The sequence below is a fragment of the Mauremys reevesii genome, linkage group 8, assembly GCF_016161935.1.
Source record: "Mauremys reevesii isolate NIE-2019 linkage group 8, ASM1616193v1, whole genome shotgun sequence".
In the NCBI taxonomy this organism is placed as follows: domain Eukaryota; kingdom Metazoa; phylum Chordata; order Testudines; family Geoemydidae; genus Mauremys; species Mauremys reevesii.
Genome location: NC_052630.1, coordinates 28,829,752 through 28,854,986, shown reverse-complemented (window position 1 = coordinate 28,854,986; position 25,235 = coordinate 28,829,752). Strand labels below are relative to the sequence as shown.

At 41.1% G+C, this 25,235-nt stretch overlaps 1 protein-coding gene across 7 annotated transcripts in view; it reads left to right on the top strand.

The window, feature by feature from the left end:
* The window catches only part of SLIT3 (slit guidance ligand 3), a 781,907-nt gene that overhangs the window by 599,018 nt on the left and 157,654 nt on the right, over positions 1–25,235 (top strand). For all 7 annotated transcript variants that reach the window (XM_039485327.1, XM_039485326.1, XM_039485332.1 and 4 more), the window contains 4 exons: positions 3,466–3,616; positions 4,592–4,666; positions 16,136–16,279; positions 19,298–19,441. In XM_039485327.1, the coding sequence (XP_039341261.1) occupies positions 3,466–3,616; positions 4,592–4,666; positions 16,136–16,279; positions 19,298–19,441 (514 nt within the window). The remainder of the gene's footprint in view (positions 1–3,465; positions 3,617–4,591; positions 4,667–16,135; positions 16,280–19,297; positions 19,442–25,235) is intronic.

Below are 25,235 nucleotides of genomic sequence, written 5' to 3'. Positions count from 1 at the left end.
GAAAAAAAGGCACTCCAACTTAATGGACAGTCTTGAAAATTTTGTGCTTAACTTTGTCACCATGTACCCTTTTGTGAGATAGGAAAAACCTGTATCTGCTGTAGGACATTTTGTTGCTTTATCAGCTGTTTGTTGTAACAGTGATTTTGATATTATTAGGTAAAAAATCTGTAACAGTAACGGGCACTTCAGTTTAATGCAGTTCCCCAGTTTCTGTCTTTGGCAACTCCTTTTTAGAGACAACTTAATTTTTCAATTAATGTTTCAAATAATGTTTCAATACTGGAAATTACCTTAAAGTTTCATATCATGTTTTACATTCAGGCTAGCTTCACAGATCTTCCAACTAAAATGGTATAAAAATATGAGTTAATGGTTAGTCTGAAACAAAATCTTTTGCACTTCTTCGGTAGCTCTTCTCCGTGGTTCACTAAGGTTAATTTTTAGAATAGAGGAAGTAGTATTTGCACATGATCTCTAACTGTGCTTTTTAAATCATACCATATCCACCTAAACCTCTGAGGCAATATGCTGATAAAATATTGCCTGTAGAGATGGGGATACACATTTAACTAGTTCCGCAAGCAGATGGCTGCATTTCACATTAGTTTCCCTGATGGGAATAACTTAATAGAGCAGCCACCTGTCCAAGTGATCTCAAGGCTCTAGTCAAATAGTAAATTTTATCTAATCTTTGGCAACTGATTCCTGCTGTCTTTCAGCCTAATGGATGACTTTGACTACTTGACGAGGATGTGTGTGTTATTTATCACTTTGACTCCGTGCTTATACAGATAACTCTCCTTTAAATCTTTGCTTCCTTTCTCTCCTGCTGAGTTCTGAAGGGTTTTCACCTGTTCCAAGCATGCCGGTGGTGAACTGGTGCCCTGGCTAGATGGGTTTCTAATGGTTGATGCAGGTATGAGAGATGTACACAGCGGGAGAATTGGAATTTGAAGTTGCAAAGTCACGTGGTAAATTTCTTTCTATTAGCTTTTCCAAAAAGGTTGAGAAAAATATGTCTAGAAATTAATATATTACATCCCTCAAAAAATATATGCTCCTTTCTACCTTTTTTCCTAGGTTTTCCACTCCATCACCCATCTCTCATTTGCCCACAGGACACTGGGTATATGTCCAAAGTAGACAAAATGCCTAAATAAACAGCAACAGAGAGTCCTAAATAGACAGTTACTTGCCACCACATTATTGCATTCACAATTATTCTTTCAGGAAATGAATTTATAATGAAAGGTACAAGTGAATTTTTCAGAAGTTAAATTTGATATATTCTCAAACCTGTTTCTGGTCACTACTTAATTCCTGGGGACTGCTCAATGTGGGTGGTGTAACAACAATTCTGAAGTTCTAATGGACTCAGATGTAGAGTGCTGTCCATCGTATGCAGTAGTGTTCACCTGTCACCAGGGGCAGCTCTAGCCATTTCGCCGCCCCAAGCAAGGTGGCACGCCGCGGGGGGGGGGGGGGGGGCGCTCTGCTAGTTGTCGGTCCCGCGGCTCAGGTGGACCTCCCGCAGACGTGCCTGCGGATGCTCCACCAAACCCGCAGGACCAGCGGATCCTCTGCAGGGACGCCTGCGGGAGGTCCGCCGGAGCCTCCTGCCGCCCTCCTGGCGACCGGCAGAGTGCCCTCTGCAGCATGCCGCCTCAAGCACGCGCTTGGCGTGCTGGGGCCTGGAGCCGCCCCTGTCTGTCACCATTTTAACTTGTGCCCCAGTTATGGGACTTTCAGGAGATAGTTGGCTGTTATTGCTGTTTTTGTAATAGGTATTTTTAAAGCACATTAAAACATACAATGGGATATAGCTGCCTAATGTTTTAAGTGATTTTAAATGAATAAGGAAGTGTCGAGCACAAATGTTTTCAGTTTTAAATATTTCCAAGATCTGTTTCCAGTGTTTTCAGGCTAAAAACAATAGACAGATCAGACCTTAATTTAATTTCTCAACAGAATGATGACCAGTCTTTTTGCAAAGCATTCATCACCCTGTTATCTGTACTATACAAGCATGTTACTTGCTTTCCTTTCTGCACTGTAGTTTTAACCATTGTGTTATAAATTAAATGCAAGTCTTTCTATGGGACTTTAACCTGCTGGTCTGATGATCAAAGTGCTAGAACTTTGGAGCTACCAAATTTCACTGGATTCCTCTGGTAAGGTGTTATGTAACAGGAATTAATAAAATAATGGTACCATTGGATGATTCATTTCTTCTTCTTCTGGATAGCAATCATAGAACAAGTAGTGGTGTTTTTATCAGCCTCAACAGGGAAACTAGAATAAAAATGAGATCAACTCTCAGAAGGCAAATTTCAGCTTGGGTTTTATTTTTTATTATTTTTTTCAGAGTTCTTTAAAAACAAGCTTGTTCAAATCACTCTGAAAAGGGTATTGCCTGTTTGAATTAGTTATTTTCAACTAAGTGTTTTTTGGAGTGACAAAGACCTTTTACAATTACAATTGGCTTTTGGGGGCCCTGGACAAGTTAAAAATATGGTTTGGGTTGTTATGATCATTTGAGCAAACAAATGTTTCCAAAGAAGTTTTTGGTGGTTCCATAATGAAATATGAAGTGAGCAGGCAAGTATTGCATGACTAGATCTGTCCTGGCAACCCTTGGATTTACATACACATTTATTAATACTTTTGGCTCCAGAAGCATAGAGATCAAGTTTCAAACCCCTTATTATTAATATAAAAAAAAGCTGAAAAGTACTGAGTAGTTCATTGAACCTAATTGGAAAAGCATTTCATTAGAATGGGTCAAAAGCCTTGTCAAAGAGGTCTGGCAATTACAATATAATGGCATGTTAGAGAGTGATTCTCTCTAAGTACAGTCTGTCCTTACCTTGATTAAAATGAACATGATTTAAACTGCTATTATTTTCAACTGCTTTTTGTTTAATGTAGTTAGTCAAGATATCGGATTGTTGCAAAATTGACCAGGCTCGCTTATGCTAGGTTAATAGCTAGTAAAAGAATCCTTTCTGAACACCCTTGTTTAAAATGACTCCTTCACTTGAATACACCATCTTTCTTGCTGACATCATTATTGCACCCTGATGCAAGAGTGAAGTGCACATGGGCAAACCTGACTTGCAGCGAGGCTCTGTGTGTGCAGGCCTGTGGATGGACCCCAAAGGGATAATTAGACAAGATTAAGAAAAAAATGTTTTAAAAGGGAGGCCTATAAGACTATGAAATAATCTCCCAAGGGAAGAAGGAAAGAGACAGGAGCCCATCCTCTCGAGTCATTTGAAAAAAGAGCTGGACAAAACACCTTGGAATGTAATGTAGGGAGCAGCTCTGCACTGGCTGGGGGAGTCGGGGGGGGAGTGAATGGGGGTGATGGAGAAGGAACTGAGGGGTCTCCTTTCAATCTCTGATTTCTGTGATTGTTAATTGTCAGGCTGTTTACCTGGATACATTTCCATTTCCTTGCAGGTTCAGAGGATTACAGAAGTAAGTTCACCGGGGAGTGCTTCATGGACCTTGTCTGTCCTGAAAAGTGTCGCTGCGAAGGAACAATTGTAGACTGTTCCAATCAAAAACTCACCCGCTTACCAAGTCACCTTCCTGAATATGCTACCGATCTGTAAGTGGCATGCCCTCCAGAGGTGGTTATGGTGAATGCTGACGTTCTGAACATCCTTTGCACATTTTTCCTCTCTCTTTTTTTTTTTTAAACTGCTTGTTTATTGGACCTTTCAAAATGCAATGCTGCTAATTAAAAAAAAAAGGGAGTATTCCTTTGGCCTAAATCTTTGTGTAAGGGTGTGAAACAGTTCATTCATTGCACCTTAGAACTGTCTGCATACATTAAACTGTGAAGAGACTCTGTATATAAAAGAGCTAATATGTTCTATGTATGCTTTCTACTTTTGGGGATCCATTCAGATGAAAGGCAAATTATCCAAGTTAATGGAGTATAAGACAATATTGGATATAACATAGTATCTTCAGTATTTGGTCCTCTTATAGTGCTTATGTCCTCTTTAAATCTTTCCATGTATTTAAGGTATTTTATTTATTTCCACTTAATGAAAAGAAAAGGAAAGAAATTAAATGAAAAAATGCTGAGCCACATCTGAATCCTTTGGTGCATAGTAAAGCATGCACACAGCAAAATTAAACTAAATGTAACCAGGTACAAATTCAATCAGGGCAATAGAGCCTCCCACCCAAGCCCTCTGCCCTGCTTAATAGCTCTTGCTAATGAATGGTCTTTGCAGTACTTCTGAGGATCAACAGGCATGGGCTATTTCAGACCCAAACATGGGAAGCAAATTTCAGATCTAAGGGGCCGTATAGAAAATGCTCTGTAAGCCACTCCCTCTCATTTGCACAGAACTTTCTATATAGTTACTTTTATATGTTTTTTGTCTATAACGCCTTTTATTGTATGGAGCTCAAATAGGTGGTGGATAGAGGGTTGGCAGGAAATTAGGGTGAGATCCTTCTTTTTGTTTAACAAAGGTCATCATTTTCTGTGTAGCAATCTTGTACACCATAGAGACACATCTACAGAGATCCATGAAGCATTAAGTGCCTTTTTGTTTGTTCCCACCAGCCGTCTAAATGACAATGATATCTCAGTTCTAGAAGCTACTGGAGTCTTCAAGAAACTGCCCAGCCTAAGGAAAATGTAAGTTCAAGTTCCTGTCTCATAAGTATCCATATGTAATATAATCCCTGATACCTTGTACTGTGAGGAAGGGGAGGAGTCCCATTTAGACAGTTCCATACTGCAATAGTAGAATGTCCTCTATTTTTTCCATTTACATTTAAGTGAATTTAGTGGACAAGGTGTCATATTGACAGCCCTGGAAGGCAAAGTCCTCAGTTTATCGACAGACTAGGTACGGGACAGGCAATGACACCACAAGCTTCCCATGTTGTCCCAAGTACGTCAACCCTTACTTCCAAAGATATGTTTGCAGGGTTGCTGTAGCTGTGTTGATCCCACGTGAGAGAGACAAGGTGGGTGAGGTAATATATTTTATTGAACCACCTTCTGTTGGTGAAAGAGTGGCTTTTGAGTTCTACAAGCTCTGTGGAGTTTGGAAGCTTGTCTCTGTCACCAATAGAAATTGGTCCAATAAAAGATATTACCTCCCCCCACCTTGTCTTTCCCAAGATATGACCAGAAGAGAATGAAGGCAGTTCAGCCTTCATGCCAATTCTGTACTCTGCCTCTTACCTGAGACTGCCAACAAGATATTACTTAATCTGTTGATTTTTGTCATGTGGACACATGCCCACTCACAACTTCTAAGACCATGCTGTATCTCACATAGGCCACCAAGCAGCATGGTAGTATCAGATATTCTAAACACAAAATATTGTAATGGGAAGTAAATGAGCTCAACTTCTTGCATTCACTAATCTTCTGTAGAGAAGAAAAAAGTTGCTGCCTTTGACATGCATGGTTCTATAGCCCTTTATAAGCCCTATGCATCATTCTATCCCTATGGAGTGTGCATATTTGAATAAGTCATATTTTGGGTGATTCAGTAATATGAGATCTCTCCTGATAAATATTCTGCTGCAAGTATTAATGGGTTCAAATGTACGCATTGGAGCTCTATTATAAAAGGATTTTTGTGGGCTCTATTTAAATTTATCTTAGAAAGTGGCTCTTATCAGACCTTATTATTGAACTCTCTTGCCCTCACCCAAACCCCATCTACGGTTTCTACTGAGCAAAATTACATCGGTCAGTCAAACCAAGTTTGGGAAGACCAACCAACCACACTTCCTCTCCCTAACACACATTCTTTTCACTTCCACATGTTACTAAACATCTGGAATCTTCTGGCAGATTCAAGTCATGCAAGATCTCAGGATCTGACACACAAACCTGGTGAGGATCGTTTTTGTCAATTTGAAGGCTGCCAAAGTTTCAGATGCTGTTTATTTTAGATCCTGCATCTCAGAGTTGAAAGAGAACATGGGAGTTTAGTCATATCTGTAAGCCTAGAACACAATGAAAGATACCATGAAGAAGGCATGTTGGTGCTTTTTAGTAAATGTTGGTGATATTTTCACAAAGCCCTGTTGCCTGTAGAGGTCATAGTGTGTAGTTACATAAAGTAAATAGCACTGCAAAAATAAATAAGTATATACAACTGTGAAAAAAAATCTCACATGATCATGTTTTAGTTGGAAATAAGAGATGTGATAGTTGGGATCATTTCCTTGATTTCATTTGACACATAAAATAGACAGATTGAGCAGCTGTCCTTCTTGTGCCTATAGATCTATAAGGAGTTGGGGCATTTTGACAAGGCAGCGTTGCTATTCATAAATGCAGCATGAAACAGCCATGTGTTTTAAGAGCTTGTTTCCTACGAAGCAATAAATCTTCATTGCTTTATTCTTGGCAGAAGATAAGAATGTAAGATTACAGGTGCAGTTCAGATGTCCGGATTCTGGCAATGAAAGATTTGGCAAGGAGAGGTAATTGTGCCCTGAAGTTCATAATAAAGCATTGCCTCATATAGATTTTCAGTAGCAGCCTCCAAGAAGAGAATTCTCTAGCCATGCTGGTTAGCTGGGTTTCATTTTTTCCTGCCCTACCTGAAGATCCTTTAGTGACAGGGTTGTCCCACATGACATGCTGGGATTATAGAAAAAAGTATTGGAGATCATTGACTTCTTTAAAACAGATTAAGCTAGTTTTCCTGAAAAGCGTGCATCAAACTTGATTATGCCACCACTTCCCATTGTTTGAAACACTATAGACACACACTTTCATAAAATGGCTTTAGAAGCATCCATAAAGCAATTGAGCCGCCAGAAAAATAGCTCCCCTGTATGTCATTGCTTGCCCTTTACTAATGCCCTTTTACTAAGTGATAGGCTGCTTCAGTGAGTAGTACAAGGGGCTTACTTAGCAGTGTCTGTGCCAGGGAGACACTGGTGGATGGGGTTGCAGGTTGTTCTAACACAGCTGCTTATTGTGTATGGCAGGGAACGTGGTGGAAAAGATGTTGGTTAAGCCTTACAGCCACCCATTGCTGCCACTTTTTTATATAAAAGGAGCAAGAGAATTGGATCAAGCCCCCTTTTTTTCAGTGTGGGTGTGGAATGCAGACTGATTTCACCACCATTTTAGGGACATCATTGAGAGGGTCTTTACCACATTCATTTCTAAGCACCACATGACAGTGTTACGTGTGTCATGAGCTTTTCTATGGCACTTATCACTGTAGTATCTGAGTGCTTCACAAACAATGAATTTACTTTCACAACACCCTGTGAGATGGTGCGGGGGGAAGGCCTTACTCTGATCCCCATTTTACAGATGGGGAACTGAAGGACAGGAAGATTAAAATCAGAAGTTCCTACTCATTTTGGATGCCAAATTTGAGAGACCTGGGACTCAGTTTTTCAGAATACTTAGCATTATGTAGCACATTTTTATGTTCAAAGCACAGCTCTCGTTGACTTCAGTTGCTCAGCTCTTCTACAGATCAGACCCCAGGGACTCAGGTCAGTCACCCAGAAAATAAAGCCCACACAATTAGTGACCATCTGTGAGACATGATTTGCTTAATATCACCTAGGAACTCTTTGTCAGAGGCAGGACTAGACTCCAGTTCTTCAGGGCCACATTCAACTGCCTTCGCCATGAAACTGTCCTGCCTCTTCCTGCAATCCCCTGCCTCATTCACTACACACCTTCCAACGTCTGCAACAAATGAGGCTGAGTGGCTTACACACAACAGCCTCCTTTACTACATACCCCTGATTCACCCCCAGTGCAGGGCCAGATCCTTGTCCCCAATCTCCACTCACCAGGTCCCCATCCAGTGTGTCCCTTTCCCCACCATGGCCTCCAGTCATGCCCACTCTGTCCCAAAATCCTTCCTCAGGCTCCTCAGAGTATCAGTTTCCCTTCTCCTGGCTCCTTGTCCCAGTCTCCTTGCCCAGCCAGTCCCAGTCTCCCCCACACCCCAACTTTCAGTCCAAGTTTCCTTCTCTCAACCCCTGCCATTCGTAGTCAACCCCCGCCACTCTAAGGTTTCCCCCAACACATCTGGCTCTTATCCGCTCTGTGTTCAAATCAGGCAGATTCCTTCTCCACACCGCCAAGCCCAAGCAGAGGAGGCACGGAAAGCACAGGAGAGAGAGAGAGAGAGAGAGTCTCCCTGCTCACAGTCCAGGTGCCTGGACCCAGACCCTTCTCTGGCATAGCTCACCAGAATGCAACTGCAGGGCAAGTCCTGCTCAGCCTTGGGCTGGAGCATGCCCATTATGGACAGAATTTTTGGGGACTTTAACACTAAAATCTCAAGACGCTTGGCAGTATATGCAACCTGCAGTTTTTCATAGGCTTTTAACTTGGCCAAATTTGGGGAGATTTTCACAGGAATGACATAAAGCACGTCTCTGTGAACTTGTCTACATGTGGTTTGATGTGTAGGGTAGATGTAGCTGCATGCCGCAGTGAAAGGCAAGCTGCATCCATACTCACAGTGGTGTGTAGCTAAATGCGGCATGAAAGACTCCAGCAGGGATGAGGCAGCAGGGAAAAGTTCTGGCCAGAGCCTTTCCCAGCTGCCTGAATCTTTCACTACAGAGGGGCCAGTGTCCAGCAAAGGGGAAGCAGCAAGACACAACAGTGCTAAAAATAGCAGTGTAGATGTGGGTTCCACTGTTTGGGCATGTAGAGAGCCATGCACGGTGTATGCCATAGGATTCAGGCATGTAGGACACTCTGCTCTACTCTCCTAAGCAATACCTCACCGTCTGTGTTGGTGTTTATGCCCATGATTGCTGGGTGTGCAATACTGGTACTCTGCACACACTGTAAGTGTAGACCAACACAAAGGCCAAATTTCAAGTCCCTGCTTCAAAGCCTAGGGAGACTTGAGTTTTTCAAAGGTCAGCCTGAGGCAGACACCCAGCATGGAAAATATCTGCCCAAATGGCAAGAGTTTGAAAAAGTTACAAGCAACTGAAAACAGAGTCTCATAATGGCACGTGTCAGGCAAGGTTCATAGGCAACAGCCTGGCCTGTGATATACAATTACATCCAGTGGTTAAAATAATTTGAAAATATTCCTTCTAGGCAGACTCTTAATGTATGAAATTACAGCCTAGGATTAAACTGATTTTACATGTTATAGGACTACAAATGAAATTAAATCCTTGGTACAGAAACTCTAAAGGTCACTACCCCATAATATCAAGTTAGGCAGCCTTTTATTTAGAAATTAAACCCACTAAAATGAACTTTTTTTAAACAGAACTGATTTTTAAAAGGGTAAAACTTCTGTGCCTATCAATTTTTTCCTGATTAACTTCAGTAATTAACTATATAATCCCATATATAGGGTGGAACAGTCTATAGCAGTGTTTCCCAAACTTGTTCCGCCGCTTGTGCAGGGAAAGCCTGTGGCAGGCCAGGCCGGTTTGTGTACCTGCCGTGTCCGCAGGTGCAGCCGATTGCGGCTCCCAGTGGCTGCGGTTCGCTGTTCCAGGCCAACAGGAGCTGCTGGAAGTGGCAGTCAGTATGTCCCTCGACCCACGCCGCTTCCAGCAGCTCCCATTGGCCTGGAGCAGTGAACCGCAACCACTGGTAGCCGCGATCAGTCGAACCTGCAGACGTGGTAGGTAAACAAACCAGCCCGGCCCGCCAGGGGCTTTCCCTGCACAAGCAGCGGAACAAGTTTGGCAACCGCTGGTCTATAGTATTAGCAGAATGCCAGACATACCTATATTTTATACTGTCTTAGACCACAGCAATTCTCCAGCTGACGCTGCAGAGTGGATGCAAAACAGCAGCTGGAATCTCAGGAATAATTGCTTATGGGTAAGGGAAAATGTCTATAGAATCACTTGATCAATGGCTTCCCTTGATCCAAGTGTGCCAATAGGGTTTGCAATGTGGGGTCATTTTTGAACATAGAATCTCAAATGTCACCCATGGCCAAGAGTGGCGTTTCTCCTTTAAAATATTCCTAAATTGCCATCCTTTCTTCAAAACACTGACCTTGCCCTGGCAACCCATGTCTTCGTTACCTCTACCAAGGGTTACTGTAATGGACTTTATTTGGTGCTCACCTGATAGATAGACAGATATTGAGTGTTATGGAATCTAGCAGCCTGAGTGCACCTGAGTTTTTCCTTTATTTCCTCAATCTACACTCTCTGGTAGATAGTGGATTGCAGTGTTTATTCTAATAATTAAAGCCTTAAAGAGCAGTTCTGCTCTGAAAACAACTCACTCTATCATCAGTTTTGTGAGTTCTATCTTCACTGTGGCCCAGTGATCCCAAATCAAAATTGCTCAGTTGTCTTCAGTATGGCTCAAACATTTAAAAAGTTCTTTCTTCCATAAGAATGACTAATGTGCTTTTGTACTCAAACCCTCTTCTCTTACCAACTTAAAAAAAAATTATAAAACCCTTGCGGAAAGAATCAACCTAAAACCAAGAAAAAGCAATTGAAATAGTTAAAAATTTAACTCCTAACACAAGCAGCATTTTTACCCTGAAACAGGAGAAGTTCCAGAGACTCCATAAATTCCACTAGGGACTGTGCTGTTATTGATTTTATGTGGAAAGTGCTTACATACTACAGTGATGACTAGCAGGATAAAGTCCTAAAAGAGAATTTAACCCAGCAATTAGCACAGGATAAACAATTCTGTTGATGTATGACCCAGAATAGAATCCATCTTCCTTTCCCATAGCTATGTTAACACTGCATGACCAACAGGTATAACACCATTATAAACTTTAGCCACTAATGTAAAAAGCTAAGACACTGAGCAGTAGCCCTCTAAAAATGGCACTTCTATAACTTAATAGATCTTCATTCTGTGTGTTCAGAGACACACTTTGATATAGGCCCAGTCTTCCAAGAGACTCCTTTTTTCCTCCTCTCCCAAGATGTGGATGTGGGTTTAAACTTTACCAACAGGTACAAGTTAGAGAGCAAAGTCTTTAATGATGACCAGGCTTTGTAGGTGTTCCCCTTTGATACATGCCTATGCACATTAAGTGCTTACAGACGTGCCTCAGGACCCATTTCCTTTTCAGCTGTCCATGCATTTTTGGTGGATTTTATTGCATGATAGCAATGGGATGTCAGTGGTTATCACTATTATGTAAAAACAGCCAAATTAACCAGAGCTCTGTAGATGCAGAACATTGATCCTGCTAGTCTTTGTGCATTGTGCCTGACTATTGCACCCCAGCACAAGTGCTGGTGGAGGCTACCTGTGAACAGAAATGAGATTTAGAGCCCTAGGTTTAGTACACAGCAGTGGGTAATTAGTGGTATCAAGCCCTCTGTGATCCTTCTCTCATATGCACAAGTGCAAAGCTTAAAAATAAAAGGGACAGTGTGTAGGCAGAGAATGGATGTGTCTGTGGAGTCATGGCCTGAAATGATCTTCATAGTAATGAAGCCCTTATCCATGCCTCGCTCCTGCAACTGCGAGGCAGGATTAAGCTGGCAGCTACACAGTGGACACTCATCAACACAGGTCTGGGTTCCTCTGTGCTCCCTGTTCCCCTCATTTTTAACCTTACATGTAACACTATGTGCCAGGGTTGTGCTGGATAAAACACTCATTATAATACTGGGTGGTAAAGTGACTCTTGCCTTTAACAATAACAAAGAAATCTCCCCTCAAGCTATGTGAGGTACTTTTATGCACCCCATTTCCACAGTATCTGAGCACCTCACAATCTTTGTGTATTTATGCCCATTTGAACTCCCATAGTACAGCGCAGTAGCCTAACCTATTTGTACGGGGAGGCAATGGCAGCAGCTTTCTCCCTAGAAATGGCACATGTGCGGGCAGTTTTCACTTTGGAGCCTTTGTCTGTTCTGTCAATAAGCCATGTATTTAAATGGTCCCAAAGGATTCATTGACCCCTGAATCTGGGAATCAAATGTGTCTAATTTTTAAGAAGTCTCTTGGTACTAATTTACATGATAGCTCATCATGGATACAACAAAGCCATTACAGGGTCTATCTAATAAAGTTGTGCTGTATGAATTTTTGAAAAAGACCCCAATTATTATGCTCTCATTCTGAAGTGGATGCATGGGGGGAATGGATCTTACACTTTCTAGAGCTGTCACAGATATTTATAAGGGGGTGAGGGATGTAAGTCGGAGCCAGTATAGGCACAGGAAAGTGGATGGTGACTTTTCTGAGGTCAGCCACATGTCAGTGTCGGAGCTAGGAACTCTTAACCTGAAACCTCATGTTCTAGCTACAAGGCCACATTCTCTCCTGGAAAGTAGGCTTCAAACTTTGAAATCCTATTCACAGTTTGTTTGGATTTTTTTTTTCAAAAGCAAGAAGGGTGCTGGATTGTTTGGACTCAAGGATTTTTATTTTAAGTCCAGGATGGATATATCATGGCAAAGGTGGTGAGTAGAGCTGGTGTGGAATTTTTTGACGAAATGGGTTTTAGTCAGAAAATGCTGACTTGCCAAACTCAAAACTTTTTGCAAGAAGGGATTGGCTTGATGAAACTTTCACTGAGAGAGGTTTCCTCAGGTCCAGGATGGAATTTCTGGTCATGACAAGAGAGAAAGAAACAAAGGCCCTAGGATAGCCTGGTGGCTAAGGCATTCACCTGGGATGTAGATGACCTGGTTTCCAAGTCTTTGCTACAAATGAAGCAGAACTGGGATTTGAACTGGGTTACTCGCATCCCGGATGAGTACAGTAAACCCCAGGCTATTGGCTCATATGGCCATGTGTCTCTCTCACTCTAATATTTGTGACGTTTCTGAAGGTCTCGGTTTCCTCCCACTGTGGAGCAGGGAAGATTTTCTGAAATTTCAAATATTTTTGTGGGATGGGAAAATTATTTCCTGTCCAGCTCTAGTGGTGGGTAAGCCTACCCTTTGGTTTTCTGTGTCTCTGGACTAGCTTGAATTATGGTTCTCTGTGTTTCTGAAACTTCCTTTGCTCTGAATTAGGATGATAGGACCCTGATCCCCTCATGTCTAGGTAATACAGGATCAAATTTAGCTGAGGTTGGTAGTAACCAAAAGTTAATAATTGGGGTATGTCAAGGAGTTGGAGGCTTGACTCCAGAAGACAGAGATTCACGTCTCTGAACTGTGTGTGCCCCACCAGCAGTCCCAGCAGAAAGACCAATGGGCAGGGAGCCAGGAGGAGAGGCTGTATGGAAGGGTCAAGGTGCACCAGTAGGGCTGCATGAAGAAACCTATACTACTGCCACTTGTAGTATGACCCACTCACCAGATAGAGATTAGCCCAGCATCATTCGCCCCCAACAAATTCACTTAAAAGGAAACTCATGTATCTCTGTAAAACAAATCCAGAGTAACAGATGGAAAATAGGATTGAGCTGGAAGGTTGCCAAGACTGATCTAATATTATTTCAAAGCACTTGTTTCAAGTATGATTTGGGATGGAATCTCAGCATTCCTGAAGGACATGGCTTGTAATGTTTGAAGTAGTAAAAGTCTGCTGTGAAGTCAGAGTTTTTTCAGAAGTTTATTCCAGATGGAAACATGCCATTTTCGCTATGAATTTACATTGTCACCTCTGAAAATGGTAACCTGTTTTTTGTCCAAATTATAAGACAAGAAGAGTTAAAGTTTTGCTGATTTTTTTCCTCACCATTTTGCCATCAGGGAGAATCTTTTTATGCAGCTTGAATGTGAAAAGCCCCTTATTTCCAGGGTCTAGGATTCTAGTAAATCTTTCAAAATTTCAGTCAGGCTTTAGGGACATCTTCACATAATGGTAGATATTTATACAGGACAGTTGCTGTCAGCTACCCATCTCTTTTTTTATACTCTAATGGAGAGGAAATGGGTTCAGGAAGAAAAATAAGGGAACCGATCTTGGTGAGACATCTACTTTGACTATGATCCCAGCGGGATTGCAGAACAGTCTTGTCTCCATTTACTGTTGTAAGCCTGGTCTTTCCTCACCTCTACTGTTTGGTTTAGCTTGTACTATTTAATATTGAATTTTAAGATCTTCAGGGCAGGGGATATATTTTTGTCTATTCTGTAAAACACCTAGCATGTTTTTGGACACTTAAAAAGTAGTAATGTGCTGCTGGTGAAAGGAGCAGAGTTCAATAATCCAGGTGGTTGAAGTCCCATTTCTACTCTGTGCATCTTCTGACAGTGAAAGGTGCAAGCTTTGACACAGTGTCAACTAATATGCCTTATTCCTGACCTGATTGGTGTGTCCAATTTGTAGGGTGAGAAGATAAGGCCTTCTCCAGTCTCTGGCCAGCCTACTAAGAGTGTTTGGTTTTTGCAACATGAGTATATGTCCTCTAGGAAGTGGATTACAACCACTCTTTTACATGGATGACCAAACAGCCTTCAGATAGTAATGAAACCTAATCACTACAAGTGCAGGTTGGATTATTAATGGTGAACTACAGGTCAAAGGTGTTGTATATTACCAGTCAGAGAACAAAACTGCAAATATGCATCACTCTATGGTCACCACCAGGGAAAAAGCGTCATTGTGAGCAATAGGAGAAGTAACATAATGTATGGATTCAAAACAGACACAAAAGAGATACTGAGCTATAAACTTTCATCAGACAACAGTTCAGCCCCAAATTAAATTCATATGTCATAATATCCATACTAGGCTGGCTTTGACACTGAACATAAACTCTTGTCTTCACATCATAGACGAAAGTACAAAGCACAAGAAACTTTTTGAATCCCCCCCCCCTCAAAAAAAAAGGTATATATATTTTTGTGATTTTTTTCCTCCTTATAGTTGGCATTCTTTCCCCTCCTTGCTGGCTGCAGAACGCACAAGAGGTGATGGGTCACATGCTGTATGGCCCAGTATCTGACAGTTTTTCAGGAGACATAAACCAGCTTACCAGAGTTTACCACATGAAACTCATCTCCAGACTACAGAGTTCCTTTAATTCAGGGACAAGTTCTGCAAAGAGCAAGCCCCACAGTGTTTGTTTGCATCTAAGGCCAGAATTGTACTGCTGCCATGTGTTCCATTAACTTTTATCCTAATCAAACTGTCCATTCTTCAGAAAAGCATGGCCCAGGCACAAGTCCAATGCCTTCTTGTTTGCTTGTTTTCCCTCATTTAGGCACATATTCTGAATCCCTTACTCGTGTTGAATAGCAATGGGACTACTTCTGCAAGAAGTTGCTTCTCATATGAGTGTCGGTGTCAGAGTCTGGCCTTTAGACAGTATGCTTTTTGGAGAACGGAAATGTGTTTTATGCATGGCCCTATACTTCAGAGCCTTATTACAAAGAATAGTGCTTACTATTATGAGCAGTAACTCTGAAGTCAATAGGATTATTCAGAGTAGCATGCACTGAGCCTCATAGTAAATGTTTGCAGGGTTGAGCTCTAAGGTTCTGAAGAACTTAAGGCATGATTTTCATAAATAAGAGTAGCCTATTTTAATAAATCTCTAACAGCATTTTATCAAATGGAAGTTTTCAATCCATTTGGCTTTTTCACAAATACAGCACTTTCAGCCCAGGTTTCATTTCAGGTTTAAACCATTTTGTAGTTTAATTACGTTGTACATTTACATTCATCATTCCCTTTGCATCTGACTTTATGTTTCTCCACTTCATTATTGCTTACACATTTAAAGCCAGTGTGGTGTTTGGTGCTGTACAATAGACACAAGTAAAGATGGTCCATATCTCAGGGTTATGTGCTCTTCTCCCTGTGGTTAGATAAGACTTGCAGGAAAACCACTCCAGCAAAACCACCTAAGCAGGTGTTTAACTGTATGCACAAGTGGTGTGCCAGAATGCTCTGCATCTTGCAGGATCGAGCCCATTCAGAGCCTGATTCAGACCAGATGTAACAGGGCACAGTTCCTTTGACTTTTGTCTCACATGCTTACCTCAGTTTTGTCTCCTATCCTGGTATGATTGTGTTTGTGATAAATGTTGTGAAAGGAGAGCTGTTTGTATGTTATGATTTCAAACTGCAGTTTGCCCTATGTTACAGACTGAAAACCTGGCTGGATAATTTCTGCAAAGCACATAGCCTTCATTAAGCCTCTCTGTCTCTTGTTCTGACAAATGTTTGGAACAAGACAGAAATCTTTTTCCTATTACCTTTGCTTTCCCCCACCAGAAACCTGAATAACAATAAGATCAAGGAGATCCGAGAAGGTGCCTTTGATGGGGCAATAGGGGTGCAGGAACTGATGCTGACAGGGAATCAGCTGGAATCTGTGCAAGGGCGAATGTTTAGAGGCCTCACAGGACTCAAGACAATGTAAGTGTGAAACCTATGTCCAACTGCTGAAAAGTATGGCTGCTTGTTTGGGAGAGCTTGGTTACAGCCATACCTAATTACACCACAGTTATTAGACAGTAAATTCTTTGGGACAGGGAATGAGTCTTACTGTGTTCACAGAGCACTGTGTATTTTTATGGTGCTCTGCGAGTGATAAGGTATCTGCTGTTTCTTTATAAACTGATTTTCAAGAATTAGTAAATTGACAGTGAAGCTGTCTTGGGCCAAAGCTGAGTGGATTTAATCATGTAGCTGTTTTAGTTAGTTAGAATTAATTAAGATCCTTTCTAAAATTTGACTTTTAAAATTTACTTTGGTTTAATTCACTGTGGCATTATCTGTGATTATGTCAGAGATAATGGTGATTGTATAACACAATATGGTCTCATGGTGAACACACTGTACTAGATTCCAGGATATTAAGGTTTAAATTCCCAGCTCTGCCACAGACTTCCCATGTGGCCTTTTGCAAGCCACTTAATATCTCTGTTTTTAAGTTTCCAATTTCTCATAAGTGTTAAGGATAAATTCTTTAATGCATGTGAGGTTCCTACAGTGATGGGGTCACGTAAGTGCCTAGACATATAGACAAACAGCAGACACTGGAAAATGGATCATAGTTTGCTTCTGCTCCATACACCGGAGATAAAGCTTCCAGTAAAATCAGAAAGAATGATGGCATGTGATTGACCACTTGACAGATATCCTGTTTGCATAATGTCTCTGTTCTAGGAGGACATAACATGTGAGCAATGTGACTTCCCCCTGCAATTGGCTCCAAAATGCCAAGTGGAATTTTAAAAAAGCTCAGTTTAGTCACAGCAACAAGTGTTTCTTAGTTTGCAGAGTATCATAGTGCCAAACCCTTCAGTCCTACACAAGCAAAACAACCCTGACGTGACTTGGAGGTTTGCCTGAGTGAGGACCTCACAACTTGGCCCGTAGAGACAAAAACTGGAGAACTTTTCCTTCACTGTTTCTTCAACTTTTGCTTTTCTTTGGCTTAGTCCATCTGGTGTGTGTGTTTTACTGAGAAACTTTTAAATACTGTTTGTGGATACTAAATTAACTTTTTATGCTATGAAAGCAGCCCATGGCAGGGCTCCCAAACAAAATAAGTATTTTTTCATAGAAAGATATTTAGCATTTGCGCTATGCTGCTGACCTGACCTGCATTTCTCCCAAGCTGCTAAAGCAGTCTAAATATACACAGCATGAAATGAAAATCTGTAAGTATAAGTTTTCCTTCAGAAAGGGCACCCAGTGTGTGGTAGAGAATCCAGAGTTGGCTTCAGAGACTATATTTGGATCTATAAACCTGCATTCTTTGAGCATAAAAACTATAGCCTTAAACCAAGAGGCCATGTTGGACAGAGGCACGCATTGATTTTGAAAATCCTGTGTGCTTCTATAAATGTATTAAATAGTTATTGAGATGGACGGGCATTTAAAAACCTGCCTAGCTATGTGAAGTTACCATCTAAAACACGTATAGAATCAAAAAAAAAAGTCATTCTGACATGACTTCAATATAATGTATTTCCAGAATTGACCTAATCCAACCAGGGCCTTAGACACCCCCTTCTCTTATAATAGCATGTTCCTTCTAGAGTTTATGGCATAAATGGAACCATTGCATGAAGGGACAAGTTCCCCCCACTTTTTGGTGTCCTGTTAACATCTCTTGTCATGTGCTTTTTGGTCTCCCCATTTTTTAACATGCTCTATTTAACCACTGCTTATGGCACTAGGGCCCATCTATTTATATTATAGGTGTCTGAGGTGATAACTGGATTTGGAAGTTTATCCACTTAAAACTTAGTGTCAAGTCATGGCCTTTCACACCAAATGCCTGATTACAATGTAAATATCTATACCTGTTTTGCTAAATCTAATCTCTCTCAGGCAATGGTAAAGTACCTCCTATCAATGTAGTATCCAACTGCCTAGCTGGCTGGTATCAGTGTGGGATGTGACAACAGGGTATACTGAACTCAGTGCAGACTGCCTGGATTTCAGAGCAGAGAATTATTTCCCCTTTAGTTTACATGCTTAGATTATTAGAGTGGGAGCACATGATCGCATGTGTTTTGGGACCTTCTGGTGGTATGCTTTGGATACTGAATAATGTTTAATCTGAAGATGAATAGTGACATTAATGTACCACTACAGTCTTTTATATGAAATGTGACACATGCTTCTTGAATAGCTCTAAAGCCTTTGTGGCTATGAAGCAAAATTAGATATTACAGTATTTCAATTCAATTAGGCTTTACCATCAAATTCATTGTTACCATAACAACTCACAGCAATGTATGTTCATCTGGTACAAGCGTTGAGCAAAGAGGCATTTTATGGGGTCATAACTTTTTTTCCCCTCTGACTGCTATAGGAAAGTTAATGATGATAATAAGATTTCAGAGCTGGTTTTGGTGTGGAAACTCTTTCCTATACCATACATAAGCTTCCACTGTTGTTGTCTCCTTTCATACTGTTTAAATACAAATTTTAAAAAGCTATTTAGGATAGTCATTTTGTTAAAGCAATGTAAGTATTGTTATGCTCAGAGGGTAGCCAAAGTCCATATCAGGTGGCCTCAGAAATTCATTTTAGATTACTCCCAGGCTCAGTAAATCATTAGACTTTTAAAGCTGACTGCATGTCTGATGCTAGCGAAGGTTTTTGGTCCCACTGTAATTTCAACTGCAGAGTGTCCACCACTCTTTAATGCCATGTGTGAACAAGTATAATAATGGAGTTTGAGATTCATAATGGTACACCTTTGAGGTGAGAAGGACCCTTTGTTAGCTATTTGTACTCTTGAGAGTCAAAACAGAATAGGGTCTGATGCTCATTTAGCATCAGTCACTGTCCTGTATTACAACAGACGGATGTTAGAAATGGCATTTGTGGACCCCTGCCTTTAGATTAGGCCACCACCACCACCTTCACTACAGTCTCCAGGAGTATTTTAATTCCATGTCTGAATCTTTGCAGGATGCTGAGGAGCAACTTGATCAGCTGTGTGAATAATGACACCTTCACAGGACTAAGCTCAGTAAGGTTGCTCTCTCTCTACGACAATCGCATCACCACCATCACTCCCGGAGCTTTCAATACACTTGTCTCTTTGTCCACGATGTAAGTAATCCTTTTAGGTTTTTTTTTTGATGGTGCCACTGTGTAGGTAGGACTGCCTGGGCTGGGGCGGGAGAAAGGGGTCCATTGGCCCGACCACTGTGGACTCAAATCAGCACAAGGACCCCACGCGCCAGGTTGCAACACCAGAAGGGGGGAGCTGGGCCCAGCTCCATGGGACAAGGGCCAGCAGTACAGGGTGCGTGTGGGGTGGGCTCACTCTTCCTACCACCCCACCATTGGAGCCTTAGGTACTGGGCAGGGATGGGTGGGCACTTCAGTTTCAGATTTTGGCCCTGACCCTGAACACCTCTGTGCGGCCCTGCTATTGTCCCATACTTTCAGAGAATTTGTTAGTTGTGAAATCAAAGTGTTTGAGTGTTCAGATGGGGAGAACCATCTGAACCATCTTCCTTTATTTTTAATTCACTGAAATTGAAGATTTGGAGAATTTAGAACTTCTGCGACTGCTTTAGAGTTTCCATGCTCAGTTTCAGTGTGGACAGACAGAGGGCAGAGAAAAGGGTTGGGGTTTTTGTTTTTGTTTTTGTTTTTTCAATTTAATAAAAAAACCTAAATGTCAAAAAGTTGTTCTATAAAATGAATATCTAAACCTAAAAGGAAGGAGAACTCAGTTCCCATTGGAATTTGCAAATCCCAGCCTAAACATTTACAAAGAGTTTTCAAGGTTTTTCTATAATATTTCTGACTTTTCTTCTTATATATTTTCTGGGTTCCTTTCTTAATGTATCTATTTTCATACAAGTACACATTGTTAAATAGAGAGAGAGTCTGGTCTGTGCTTCCAGCTGTGAATGGGAAACTGGCGCAACTGTTAATGAAAGTTGTCTACTTAATCCCATCCACTCTGCACTGAAAATATACCCTAACTATCCAAACAAAACAAACTCTTTATTACTATTGCATTTTTTTTGGCTCGAAAGTAACCTCTGTGGTGTTTACTTGTTTTAAATATAATGTATATGTTTGTTTTTTGAGGGGAAGGGGTGTAGCAGAGCAGAGGTCTTGCAATGTTTTGTTGCTCCTTCCTTTATTTTTATCAATTTTGTTAATAGCCTTTCCCCAACCAGCCAGTTCATGCTGTGGCATCTCACCCTTTGGTAGAAGGGAGAGAGAGGTAAACAACCCTCCTAAAAGTCACCCTGCAGATTGAAGGACAAGGGCACTAACTATAGTGGAATTCATTTTCACTGGTCACCATTTGCATTGCTCATTCTTCTATATTGGTCAAACCATACATTCCAAAATGTAGTACTCCACATGTGCTTCTCTGTGCTGCCAGCATTCCCAGCCTTGTCTGCCTTTCCCCCTGCTTCTTGCAGTTGCCTCCATGCATCCCCTATGTATGGAGTGACGATCTTGAACTAGTCCCCAAGAATCATGCCCTGTCTGCTTTTAAGTCTCTCTCAAAAACTCACCTCTGCTATGCTGTCTACAGTGAATCTGTTCAGTTTTTAACAGTTCCCTCTGTTTCCCTTTTCCTAATCTCTGTGTGCTTCTCTGCTATTACAAGTGACCTCAGAACAGGGAACCATCCCTCATTTACTTACTCTTGAATGTCAGGAAAGGAACTAGCTCATCATATGCTCTCAAATAAAAGGTATGTCAACACAGCAGCTGGAAGAGTGTTTCCCAACACAGGTAGACAGACAGGCTGCCTTGAGCAGAGCTAATGTGCTAAAAATAGCAGGATAGCCATAGCTAGCTGCCCAAATGCAGTCCTGTCCAACCCGCTGGCTATATACTCAGGTGGCTAGCCCAAGCAGCCACCTTGCCACGGTGGCCACACTCCTATTTTTAGCAGCCTAGGTCAAGCACGATTTCAAGTGCCGTGTAGACATAAACAAATAATGCTGATGTTTCCCTTTGTTTACACAGTTCACTGGGTTATTGGTTGCACAAATAAGGCTGGGAGTAATTTGTGATTGTGTCATATTTAATGGCAGGAAAGAATTTTTCACCTTTGTGGGTATTTTTTAGCTGCACGTAAAGATTTTCACAGCCTTTGACAGTGTGTTAAAGCTGATGATAATTGACTGAGCTGCTTTGGCATAAAAATGCCTTTTAGTAGTCACTTTGACCATGGAAGATGGACATTGTGTTCCTATCCATGTTTGAATTAGGAAGTTCACTCAGACAGATTTTCACATAGGGCTTGATCCAATGCCCATTCGAGTCAATGGCAGGAACCCCATCGACTTCACTGGACTTTGGATTTGGTGTCATATCATTCAGATACATGCTGTGTCTACACTTATGGCAGTGAGTAGAGTACAGGCACTACATGTATAGCTACACTCTGCCAGTGGAGGCAGGCTGCATCCACTCTTGTCACTGTGGTGTGTAACTACCCGTGGCAGTAAAAGGCTCTGGTGGGGGAAGGCAGCGGGGAGCTACTGGGCGCAGCAGGGCACAGCAGGGAAAGGCTCTGGCGTGGAGAGGTTGCAGTACACTGCACGGGCTAAAAATAGCAGTGTAGACATGGTAGGTACTGCGTGGCCATTGGTGTAGGGTATTTACCGTAGGGTTCAGGTGTGCAGGGCACTCTGCTCTCCTCAACTAAACCGTACCTTACCATCTACACTGCTGTTTATCCCTATGCTAGCAGAGGGTGCAGTGTCTGTACTTTACAGGCCCCATAAGTGTAGTCGCACCTTTACATGAAAAATGAGGAACTGTTTCCCAACCTGTGTTTCATAACAGCATTCCATTATGGCTGGCTGTGCCTGCATACTGATGCTACTAGAGTTTAAATATTACTTTCATGACTTAGAGAGTTCAGGTCATTGACTGTCCTATTCACCCTAAATTGTGAAGATTAATCAGTGTTTAAGTTTCACTTTTTTTCCGTTTATTAATACAGAACTATGAACCACTCCATTTTATATTCATTTATATAATAACCACTTATAAACTAATATTTCTTTCCATTTTTTTATTTGGGAAACTATATTTTGTGTCATTCACCAGATTAAAAGCAGCATTGTTACTTTTTGCTTACAGTCATTATTCTTAATATTATCAGAAAGTATACAGTTCTGAAAATAGCACTCAAAGGAATGGTTTCCAGCAGAGGGAGCAGATACATTTATTTTTTGTGTCATTGCAAAAGCATAGCGGTTTTTATTATTTCTTACTACCAGTGGGATAAGTTAAATAAATAGATATTTAGGTTCCCACTTTTTAGGTATGCATGCAGTTCTGCAGGCCCAGTCCTAATGCATGTATTTTAATACCTAGGCAAGCATGTTTATCCACAGTGAATTTTGCATGAATTAAACATGCTAAGAGGGCACACTTACACAATATTAAAATATCAGCCTAGATTTTAGTGTATATTTCCCAGCTGATTATAACAGTATCAAGACAGGCTGCAATTTGGAACTTTTCCTTTTAAATATTTCAGCTTCCATAGCTCTTCGCAAATTTTAATAAAGACACTTCTGGTTGACTGGCTGCTTCCTTATTTCAAGGGCTCTGTCCACTCCTTCTATAAAAATTATTCTTGCATCTTTGACTGAAACCTTTTAAAAAGCCACCTTTGCTAAAAGCCTGATTGCCCTGTTTCAATGTGAGTGGCTATATTACTATCAGTAGGTATAGAAAATCTGATTATTTAATTTTATAGCATTTCAACTGTCAAACATTACTGTTTGTGATCTGAAAATGCCCACTTTAATAGCCTCAGTCAAACTCCATCCTAACACTGTTGCAATTTATTGTCCCTTGCAGGCTTTCAAATTGCTTATCATCAGAAATAATTTTGCATAGTGAAGCTTTTGTTCCATGTGATACTTAGATTCATTGACCTAATGGTACTGCCAAGTGGCATCATCATGTTTCCTTGGAAACAGCTCGAGCTGTTTTGGTACCAAAATATATCTATCTAGTTTTCTAATATATAATATATCTCAAAAGGGATTAGGGAAAGGATCAGTATATTTGGAAAAATATTAAGTTTAATTAATTGAGTGATATTTATTGCACCATTACATATGAATAATCCGTGCTTCCTCAGACAGTAACATTAAGAAAAGATTTGCTCATTGTTCCCACTATAGACTATGCAATAACATTATCAATTTTCCTCCATAAACAAAAGTTACACTTGAATATTTGAATTACAAAATTTGGACTGGAACCAGATTATAGGACTTTGCCAGTCTTCTGGGTGTTTGGATCCAGGGTTTTGGAACAGATCCATCTCAGACTTACAATAAATGGGAAAATTTGAAGCCAGGGGTTACATTTAACTGCATGCAATCACATAAAAGAGACGCCGCCTCGCTATTCAGTTTCCAGCCCTCTGAATATGGTGCCAAGTTAGTTTATAACAGTGTTTATTTTTTAAAATAAAATTAATTAAATGAAATTATCAAAAGTTGCTTAGATTACTGTGACATGTGAATGTATGTTCCCCATACCAGAAATTATATGAAGGGTGAAATTCACCCCTTAGCAGAGAGACTGTTCAAGGCAGTTGTGTCACTTAAGCCCTATATGTGGCAGTGAAGTGCCAAGAGGCCATGTACTGTCTGTAAACAGAGGTGAATTTTACCATGAGAAAACTTAACTGTGTAATGCTAGGTCAGGCAATGCCAGAGTTGGGCTGCCTTATGCTTTCCCCCAGCTATGTAATTCCTAAAATGCCCAAGAGGGGAACTTCCTCCTGTGTACCTTATTCTTGATCCTGCAAGCCGATCTGCATGGCTGGACCTCCACACTCATGTGGAGCCTCTTTAACTTCAGTGCGCTCCAGAGGGGACCAAAGGGTCCCTGAGCTTGGATCACCTTGCAGAAATTGAAGAATGTCCTCAGCCCCCGCTCCCTTTCAGCACACCTTGCTCAGCCCCACCATATCCTGCCAAATGTGTAGGGAAAATTTAAAACCCTTCCTCAACCCATTACTTTTCTCTAGACACTAGCTTACCCACAGAAGCTGACAAATCATAGAATAATAGAAATGTAGGGATGGAAGGAATCTCGAAGTCATGAAGTCCAGCCCCCTGCTCTGTGGCAGGACCAAGTAAACCTAGACCACCCCAATAGGGATTTGTCCAACTTGTTTTTTAAACGCATCCAATGATGCGGACTCCACGACCTCCCTTGGAAGTCTGTTCCAGAGCTTAACCACCCTTATAGTTAGAAAGTTTTTCCAAATATGTAACCTAAATCTTCCTTGCTGCAGATTAAGCCCATTACTTCTTGTCCTATCTTCAGTGGAAAAGGAGAACAATTCATCACTGTCCTCTTTATAACAGCCCTTAACATATTGGAAGACTGTTATCAGATTGCCCCTCAGTTTTCTTTTCTCAAGACTAAACTTGCCCAGTATTTTCAGACTTTCCTGATAGGTCAGGTTTTCTAAACCTTTTATCATTTTAGTTCCTCTCCTCTGGATTCTTTCCAGTGTGTCCACATCCTTCTTAAATTGTCGTGTCCAGAACTGGATACACGACTCCAGCTGGGGCCTCACCAGTGTCAAGTAAAGCGGGACGGTTACCTCCTGTGTCTTACATACAACACTTCTGTTAATATACCTCAGAATCCTATTCGCTTTCTCTGCAGCTGCATCTCATTGATGACTCATATTCAGTTTGTGGTCCTCTATAACCCCAGATCCTTTTCAGCAGTACTACCACCTAGCCAGTTATTCCTGATTTTGCAGTTGTGCATTTGATTTTTTCTTCCTAAGTGAAATACTTTGCACTTGTCTTTAATGGATTTTATCTTCTGAATTCAGACAAATTCTCTAATTTGCAAGGTCATTTTGAAT